The sequence below is a fragment of the Phaethon lepturus genome, unplaced genomic scaffold (assembly GCF_000687285.1).
Source record: "Phaethon lepturus isolate BGI_N335 unplaced genomic scaffold, ASM68728v1 scaffold34411, whole genome shotgun sequence".
Lineage (NCBI taxonomy): Eukaryota > Metazoa > Chordata > Aves > Phaethontiformes > Phaethontidae > Phaethon > Phaethon lepturus.
In genome coordinates, this window is record NW_010517559.1 from 2,774 (window position 1) to 12,511 (window position 9,738).

At 55.6% G+C, this 9,738-nt stretch overlaps 1 protein-coding gene across 1 annotated transcript in view; it reads left to right on the forward strand.

The window, feature by feature from the left end:
• The window catches only part of LOC104628014 (nitric oxide synthase, brain-like), a gene marked incomplete at its 3' end in the record, with an annotated part of 14,813 nt that overhangs the window by 2,712 nt on the left and 2,363 nt on the right, over nt 1–9,738 (forward strand). Inside the window, 10 exon segments of the mRNA XM_010296441.1 lie at nt 1,268–1,405; nt 1,898–2,043; nt 2,418–2,580; nt 3,754–3,845; nt 4,408–4,549; nt 5,042–5,181; nt 5,609–5,783; nt 6,512–6,613; nt 7,365–7,559; nt 8,646–8,731. Coding sequence (XP_010294743.1) covers nt 1,268–1,405; nt 1,898–2,043; nt 2,418–2,580; nt 3,754–3,845; nt 4,408–4,549; nt 5,042–5,181; nt 5,609–5,783; nt 6,512–6,613; nt 7,365–7,559; nt 8,646–8,731 — 1,379 coding nt within the window.

The window sequence follows — 9,738 nt, forward strand, 5'->3', positions numbered from 1 at the left end:
AAGAGCAGAGCCATCCGCTGCCCGGCAAAGTTTGTCGTCCTGGTGGCCCCCGTTGCTCTCCCTCCTGGGTTTGCTCGTCAGCGAAAGTGCTTGTTCTGCAACAAGAGCTTCTTCCACCGTCTGCTGGCTCTTCTTCAGCTGGTCCTTCAGCCTGCAATGCTGGATTTGTACCCTTGCTGCAAGTCCGCGAGCGGCAACGGTCACGTCAGCCCAGAGCCACCAAAAAGGAGGGTCGAGACTCCGCACAGCTCTGCCGTCCTTAAAAAACCTTGCAGATGGATTTAGGAAGGGCCACAAGCTACAGGATTCGTGTAGGACGGCTACACCACGACTCGGTCCAAGCCCAGATCTACTTCGCAGACATGCCAGCCTCTGAGCGGTGCCAAATGGAAGCAGGTTCTGACGGGACGCTCCGGTGTGGGGTCAGGTCTCCGCTGTGGTCGCCGTGACTGAATCACACCCTGCTGCGAGCGCTGATCCCTAGAAGAAACGTCTCTGCTTTCCACCGCGGATCTCGCTGTCCCACCGTCCGCTGGCAGACACTGATTGCACTTGAAGTTTTTAAGTGCTTGGGGAGAAAAAGGGTCACAGTAGAAATATTAGATATTACAGAAGATGTTGCAGCCAGCTCTTCTCGTTACAAGCTCTCTGCTGGCCGAGGCTCTTCCTCACGCTGGCACGTATCTCCAGGTGTGCTGGAGATTCAGAGCTGAGACCAAAGTGATCCAAGCACGCGGAATTCAGCAGCCCTCCCACTCGCATCACTTATCCATCCTTATTCCTACGATCTCCCAGCGTTTCTTTCAAAGGAGATGCGCCTTTGGGCTTGCTTGGAGGAACGGTCGGCTGTTGGCTCTACCTCATGGTGCTCGTATCGGTGAGGCAGAGCTTGGCGCGTGTAAAGCCTGAGCAGGTGATGCTCCTTAAAAAGAAACATCTAGTATATTTTAGTGAGGTGCGTCTACCACTGGGAAACTTGAACACAGCCTTCCCCTAAGCCACTTCTGCCTATGTTTTTTAACTCCTTTTCTACAGGTTTGGCTGTTCTGTAAACAGAGGTGACTTCTCAATTGCATTGAGAGTTGGTTGCTCCGTTGTAGGATCCCAGACGCTGCCAGTACTTGGATCGTATACCTTGTCTCGCTATCTATCACTAGGATTTAAGCAGAGGCATCCACTAACACAAGATGCTGCTTGTTGTCGTGGTCTTTTTCCTCTATCTCGCTGATGAATACTAACCTTGTGCCTGGTCTTCACTGTTGTCCAGCCACCGCCATCTGGGCGGCAGTCCCCAACTAAGAACACAGCGAATGGAAGTCCTTCCAAATGCCCGCGATTTGTCAAAATCAAGAACTGGGAGACAGGCTCCGTGCTTCACGACACCCTGCACCTCAAGACGGCGATGGTGAGTAGAGTTGATAGGACCGGCCAAAAGTTGTCTGAGCGTAACTGAGTGGATCCCAGTGTTTCCAAGATGACTTTACCTGGAAATGCAGAACTAGATGAGTTCAGGCTAGTCTTCTTGCCTCCGGGAGTGTCTGAATTTCAAACCTCTGGTGCAATAAGCTGGGTGAGAGGGAAGCCCATCTGGGATAAATCAGGAAAAGTTTTATGACTTTCTGGCTAGCTGGGGTAAGAACCTAGTGAGCCTCGATTGTCCATACCAGGTGGGACAAGAGATGACTGCATATGCTTGAGCTGTCTTACACAACGTTACCAAAACAAATAGTTTTATACAGGTAAAACACAACAGTGAAAACAAAGCAGCTGGAAGTGTCCCTGGGTGTTAAAGATGCCACCAACCTCTGCTTGGCTAACTGTGGACTTCCCCCAGCCCAGCTCATGTAGCCAAAAGTGCTGCAGCAGCCCAAGACACGCTTGTCTCCTGTCTCACCAGGCCACCGCGTGCACCGAGCAGATCTGCATGGGCTCAGTAATGACCCCTAGCCAGCACGTCCGCAAGTCAGAGGATACCAGGACAAAAGAGGAGGTGCTCCTCTTGGCTAAGGACTTCATTGACCAGTACTACTCCTCCATAAAGAGGTAAGTTTTGGCTGGCCAAGGTCGCAGGCCCTGGCTGCTGCTTACGCTGAGGTGTCACGTATGATCTGATCTTTCACACTCGCGAGCCAACGCAGGGTGAGACCGTGGTGCTCCACGTTCAGCTGCTTCTTCGGGGGAGCTTCATTCCTAGTGTTTGTTGGGTGCCTCTGCGGAACTGCTGACCTCTCCCGTTGGCACTTGGTCGTCTACCTGAAAGCACACACGTGTGCGTGTATATGTGCACGTGTGCTTAAGAAGGAAAGAGCTAAGGTGGAGAGCAGCAGGATTCCCTGCCCACCACCCGGTGGAGGTGACTGCCGGAGGTGATGGAGGTGATTGGTGACTGCCGTCTCCTCCGTTCCCCGCACATGCAGATCTGGCTCCAAGGCCCACATGGAACGGCTGGAGGAAGTGACCAAGGAGATTGAAGCCACTGATACCTACCAGCTGCGGGACACAGAGCTGATCTATGGAGCCAAGCATGCCTGGAGAAATGCAGCGCGCTGTGTGGGCAGGATTCAGTGGTCCAAGCTGCAGGTGAGCACCGGCACAGCTGAAAAGAGCTGGCAGGTGACCTGCCAAAGGGTGCACCGGAGTTTTGGAGAGGCAAAAGTTGCTCTTCAAACACCTGGGGAAGCACAAGACGGGTACAGTTGCGGGTGTTCAGCACACGGCAGCTATGCTCTCCTCGACAGCTTTAGGGGTGCATAGGCTGGGCAGACAGCAGGAGCTGGAAGAGCATCTGTGGGGGTTAGATGTAGTTGAGGTGTCTGCGTCTGAAACGGGGCCAGCTGGAAGCCGGCGCTCCAGAGAACATTTTCCAAAATCAGATGCTGCTCCAGTATCTTACATGCTGCTTCCAAAACTATTGCTCTGCCTGGGGAGAGGCAGCAGGACACGCTCATCCTTGGTACAGAGATGCTATGGCAGGAGAAGATTTGGCTCAGTGCCCTTTTGCCTAGCTGGAAGCGTAGGGTAGGATCCGAACCAGTGATCTCCAGTGCAACCCCTCGGTGCAGGGATGACATGGAGGCTGGGCCTCCTTCGCTCCCAGCTCAGCCTTCCGCTCTCCTCTTCCACGGTGTCTTTTGGCATATCTGAGCCTTGCGGGGAGACATTTCTGCAAGAAGTCGTCTTCAAGTCTCCTGTTGACCCTCTTTCCTGGTTTCCCCCTCCTTTGGTCGATGCCCCGTCCCTGGGAACACCCCAGGTCAGGCTGGGCGGGGCTCTGAGCACCCTGATCTGGTTGAAGATGTCCCTGCTCACTGCAGGGGGGTTGGACTAGGTGGCCTTGAAAGGTCCCTTCCCACCCAAGCCATTCTGTGCTGCTTTGATTCCCCACCCTCTCAGTGGATCCCAGGCCTGACTGACACCCACCCTATTTCAGCTTTGAGTCTTGATCTACAAGAGGCAAAGAGCAGAAACCAAAACTGTTGGTGGATAAGCCAGGAACAGCAGCAGGTTGAGAGCACTAGACTGAGGGGGATTTTGCCTGAGCAGCAGATGACTCACCTCTCCAGAGCAGAAGGGGCAGCTGGATTAGACATCCACGTGTTGTAAAGGCAGGGAACACATAATTATGGAGCTTTAGATACCTAACGAGCCATGGTGGCCTCTAGGGCTTTCCCTGTGCTATGTTTCTTCTGTTTGCCTCTGCCCTAGGAGTTGGAGCATCCTTTAGCATCACCACAATTGCTTCCACTGTTTCAGGTGTTTGATGCCCGGGACTGCACCACCGCCCACGGCATGTTCAATTATATCTGCAACCACATCAAATACGCCACCAACAAAGGGAACCTCAGGTGAGCCACCAGGGAGTCACCAGGGTTTATATCCGACGGCCTCTGGATGCGTGTCAACCCCGCTCTGGGCCCTGCTGACATGGTCTCCTTTAGCCGCGCAACAGGATGGTTGTAGCCAGCACCTGCCCTGGGGAGCGTTAGAGGGACCTGATCTCAGGGGAAGGTGTCCTGCTGGTCCAAGCATATCTCTTCTTGCTCTCTGTGGGACCTCAAAGATTTTCCAATTATTTCTCCTTTCCTGCACTCTGCATCAAATGCAGAGCACGGACTGCTCTCCAGATCTGTCTGAAACCCCACGTGAGCAGCCAGCTGCTGCCTGGAGCTGAATTGCTGGAAACACCCCAAATTCTGGAGCTGGGGTGCAGCTGCCCACAATTTCTTCCGGTGAAGGAAGTGTAATAAATGCCTGGGGTTTGTGCGGGGCACAAGCAGAGGTGGTGCCCAGGGTGGTGGCGGGCAGGGGCAGCACCTTTCCCCCACGACACTCGGCTCTTCCTCCGATGGCCCGTGTCCTGTCCCCTTGCAACTCCCCCGGCGTTCACCGGCTGCCTCTTCCTTCCAGGTCTGCTATTACCATCTTCCCGCAGCGGACGGACAGCAAGCATGACTTCCGCATCTGGAACGCCCAGCTCATCCGCTACGCTGGCTACAAGCAGCCCGACGGCACTGTCCTGGGGGACCCCGCAAACGTGGAGCTGACAGAGGTACCGGCGGAAGCCAACCGTCCTGGGCACCACGAGCATGGGGCTGGTGGGGGCAAGCAGAAGCTCTGACCATCCCAAGAGCGAGGAGGGTGCTGGGTCAGGCAGGGTTTATCGCATCCGCTGCAGTGCCGCCAAGCGAAGCTGGTGCTCTGCTCAGCCCTCCCCGAACTCCTCTGCTTTTCTCACCCAATTTCTCCCTCAGCATCACGGGCACAAATAGGGTAAGCAGCTTTTTCAGAGCCGTGATGCTGCCTGGGGATCTAGTTCTAGGCTCATCTTCAGCCCAAATCCCCCTTACGTGGCCACGGGTTGCCTGTGACAGGCAACCCCATGTCGTGTCTCCCTTGGATGGAGGTTGTTACTCACCCGCAAGGGCTTGAGTAGAGGTGCTGTTAGGAGACCCTGCTCAGTGCCATGCAACCCCCTGCCCATAAAGCCTGAAAAGCAGGTGATCTGCTGGGACTTCTAAACCCGCCTTTGTTTGGCCTGTAGATCTGCATTCAGCAAGGGTGGAAGGCACCGCATGGGCGCTTCGATATCCTGCCTCTGCTCCTCCAAGCCAATGGCAACGATCCAGAGCTCTTTGAAATCCCCCCGGAGCTTGTGCTGGAAGTGCCCATCCGGCACCCCAAGTAAGTCAGAGTAAGACCTGGAACTGCTCGAGGGGATCAGCAGGACTCAGCTCCTCTGGTTTCACCCTAAGCCACCCCATGTGCTTGGCCTTCCCTTGTCGTGGCTTGGGTGCTTTACCCAAGACCCTCTTCCAGCTCTTCCCTCCCCTCTGATGTAAAGCTGGCAGAACCTGGAGGTGGAAAGCAAGTTGTGTCCTCGCCTCAGGGCTGGTTTCCCTTTCCTTGAATCCTCCCAGGACTTACGCCACTCCTGATATATCGCTGTCTCCCCGAAAGCAGCCCCTAAGGGAGACATTGCCTCCGGGAACCCTTCTGCTCACACGTCCTTCAGCCTGGTGGCTGACAACAAAGCAACCTCCTCCGCTCCCCTGCCTGCGTTGGGCAGGGCAGGTCTAGCTGATTGCCCGACCCTGTTGTCTCCCGGCAGGTTCGGCTGGTTTAAGGACCTGGGCCTGAAGTGGTATGGTTTGCCAGCAGTTTCCAACATGCTCCTGGAGATTGGCGGCTTGGAGTTTTCCGCCTGCCCCTTCAGCGGCTGGTACATGGGCACGGAGATTGGGGTCCGGGACTATTGTGACAACTCTCGCTACAACATACTGGAGGTAATTCCCCCTCCTCGAGGAGGCCAGGTGCTCCTGGGGTGCAGTGGGTGCGTGTGAAGTTACCGGGGAGCAGGACAGGGCGCTGGAAGGGTGTTGCCTTGGGTGGGAGAGTACAGGAGATCCAAGTCTCCCTTAGAACGAGCAGTTATGTTCTCCTGGAGCCACATGGTCAAGGGCGTGATGGGCTGGCAAGTTTTTTTGTGTCCTGTGGATCCAGCTGGTACTTAACCCAGCAAGTCTGATGCCTGTTAAGCAACCCCTAAACTTCTCAAAGCATCTTATGGGTCAGCAGACGCCTGACCTGAGAAAGAGCAGTTTGGGAGCAGCAGTGGGTCTGGCACGGGAAGGAGCGCAGGGGTCTGCTCCTCCCAGCACATGGATCACCACCATCCCCTGCTGTCCCACGGACCCACCCTTCTCCTCCCCTCCCACAAAGGGCAACTGCTCTTGACGGCCCTTTCCAGCAGCATTTAGTCAGCTTCCTGTGCCCCGGGGGAGGAAGGGAGGCCAGGCTGGCCTTGCTTCTGTCCTGGAGAGGAAAAGGCAGGACCACATCTTCTCAGAGGAAGGCAAAACGTCAGCCCTTCGTCGCAAGCGTGCTGCCCTGCCCTGCGGCTGCCTTGTGCCAGCCTGGGTCACTCCGCTGGGTTCCTCTCCCCAAGCAGAGATCTTCAGCCCTCGGTTCTTGGCCATTAAAAGCGTTCACCCTCTCCCGTGCTTTGTTACAGCAAGTGGCCAAGAAAATGAATCTGGATATGAGGAAAACCTCCTCGCTGTGGAAGGACCAGGCCCTGGTGGAGATCAACATTGCTGTGCTGTACAGCTTCCAGGTACCTGAGTAGCATGACTCTGTGGTGTTTGGGTCAGGCTTGAGGGACACAAGTATTGGATGGGACAAGGGTGGAGACGTCTGCCCAAGGACAATGGCAGCAGCCGATAGACTCAGCTGAAATTGGGCTATGCCTTCCTAGTTTTGGGCTGTTTCAGGAGCCTGCAGTGAAATTTAATAATCTCTGTGCCCAGGATGTTGCAAAGACAGCACTACCAGCATCTGAGCTCTGCCAGCCCAGAGGGAGTGCCCCGAGGGGGCAAGATCCAGCCCTTCTGTGCCCTCCACGAGGCAAGAATTGGCCCAGGTTCTCCTTCCGCTTGCATTTAAAGGTTGAGTAGCAAAACTAGTCCTTGGCAACCCAGCTTCAGAGGGTGGTAGTCCTTCCCTGAGCTGGATCAGAGCTGCTCCTTGAGTTGTGCAAGCCATGAAAGAGTTCCTCAAGAGGTTGAGCAGAGGATGCTCCATCCCGTTCATGCCACCTTAGTCTTTGCTTGGCCCAAGCAGGGCCAACAGAGGGAACAGCCATCCCATAGCGCAGCTACTCAGGAAGGTCAAGGGCAGCTTCACAGCCTCCTTGGGAAGAACAGGGTCAGCAGCCATGCTGTGTCATCTCCAAAGGTACAGTCCTGTAAGACCATGGGAGTGAGGCATATTCGGGTCAAACAGCTCCAAATGTAAAATCTTGGCTTTTGCCTTCTGGCGTGTGTGAACCCACAGCTGTTGGCTCTGCTCTCTTCGCCCTCCAACAGAGCGACAAAGTGACTATTGTGGATCACCACTCAGCCACTGAGTCCTTTATCAAGCACATGGAGAATGAGTACCGATGCCGTGGAGGCTGTCCTGCCGACTGGGTGTGGATTGTCCCACCAATGTCTGGCAGCATCACCCCAGTTTTCCATCAAGAAATGCTCAACTACCGTCTCACACCCTCCTTTGAGTACCAGGTACTGTCCGCACCCTACCTTCCACCGGTCTTGCCTGCCCAACATATGGCCAAGAGCAGGGTGGGAGCTGGAGCTCGGGGAGGGACACCGTCTACTCCCTTCAACAAGCCGCCCCTGTGGAGGCACTGAGGTTCATGAACAAATCTAATTGATGGTTCCCCCTCATGTGGTGTAATAAACCCCTGGATGGTACACCCTTCCCCCGGGGAATGGCTTTTTGCCCCTCCCTGGGAACACGGGACACCTGAGGCCCCAGCTTTTACCCTTGGAAGCGGAACTAAGCAGAGCTCCTCCCTTTGGAAGTGCCTCATTTTGCACTTTGGTGGGCAGGTGGGGAAACGGCCAGGCGGTCGCCACATCCCTCCGCTCTCCAGCCTGCAGGTTTGAATGGACGGCTCCTGCCAGCTCGGGGGTCCAACAGCTTGAGTATTTAACACTTCAGACCATGGGGAAAAAGGCCCCTAAGCAAACATGCCCTCATTAGCCAACCATCCCTGCTCCGGTGGTTTTCACACAATGTGACCTTTAGTCAAGAGCCCTTAAGGAACAATCGCAGCACAGGAGCAGTCTGTTCATTCCTACAACCAGTCCACCAGGAACCCCGACGGTTCCTGGCCCCGATTACAGACAGCCGCCTGCGAGGGCACTGAATTAGCTTCTGTGCGCTCGTTCCTTGCTCCAGCTGCCTCCCCTTCCCAAGGGGCCTCTCAGGAGAGAAAAAAACCCACAAACCATGGGCTGGGAGGGGGAAGGATGTGTTTCCATCACCTCTTCCCTTCTGGCGTTGGCTGCCTTCTTTTTGCCTGTGGCCTATTAACGCTCATCTCAGAGGTGAGGAGGCGTTTGGCCAGATGCCGTTACAAGCCAGCAGAGTTTTATTACATTGCAATTTCTCTGTGCGCACTTCATTGCCCAACGGCCCCAAGAAACCCACGGGGCTCCAAGGATCAGGGACCTATACGGGAGATCAAGAGCTGTGAAGAGGCCAGCTAGTCCTCCCCTTCCTGACCAGCGGAATTCGGCGCTCAGTGCTGCGGATACGTTTCTCAAAGCTCTGAGCACTGCTGCTGCTCTTCTCTCTCCTAGCCGGACCCGTGGAACACCCACGTCTGGAAAGGGGTCAATGGGACACCTACCAAGAAGAGGGCCATTGGCTTTAAGAAGTTAGCAAAGTAAGTACCCGTGGGGTCTGAAAAGCCCTGGAGGGCTTGGGGGTGGTCCCGGTTTTGGGCAGCTCTGTTGTGTTCGATAGCGCTGCCCTACGGAAGCGTGCAAACTGATGGGGTGTGAGCCTGGATCTCAGGCCACTGGAGGCTTTAAGCTGCCAGGAGGGACGTTCGGAGGAACAGGCAGTCCTTTGAACACCCCGTCAGACCACCAAAAGGTGTGTGACCAGCTGAATACCAGATGTTGCATATAGTCTCTTCTCCCAAGCTGGTTCGTTCTCCAGTAAGGTGGTCTTCAATGCTCAGGAACGGCTTGCTCCCTGCTTGGGGGTATATTGCCTCTTTCTCCTTTCACAGCCTCCTGGGGCAGAGACATCACCCATCGCTGTTCAGGGCCATGCCGGCACAAGCGAGACAAAACTTGTGTCCGTATTTCTCTTTCTCTCACTGACTTCTTAGCTACCTGAGGAGCACTTCTCTCCGGTGCATGTCTCAACCTCCCAACACCCACTTCGGAAGGAGGGGGGGAGATAGGAAGGAGGAATCTCCCTGCAAGTAGCAGATGGGTCGGGGCCAAGCTGAGATTTGCTCTTCATGGCCAGCTGACCCCTAGTGATGGGCCGCGTGAGTCCCGCTCCCCTGCCAAAGCTCCTAGTCAGCGGGGGTGCAGGGATGAAGTGTAATTTGGACCCTTTAGGCGATCCTGGCCTGAATGCCTCCCCCACGGGCCACCGGCGGAGAGGTTCTGGTAGGAGCTGCTTGCTCCGCGGCAGCAGAGCTCTGGACCAAGACTGGGGAGGGCTGGGTCTGCGGCCAGGCCACCGGGTGACCTTGTGCTCTTCACGGCATCTCCCCACGCTTCAGTTTCACCGGGTCCCTACGGTCAGTTCATTCCCACGCTTCAGCTGTCACCTTCCCTAAGCTGTTTTCCACGGCGCATCCATAAACGTGACCAGCAGCTGAGGAACGTGCTCCCTCGGCTGCCGCTGATGCCTGGGCCTGGGCTGCAGCCC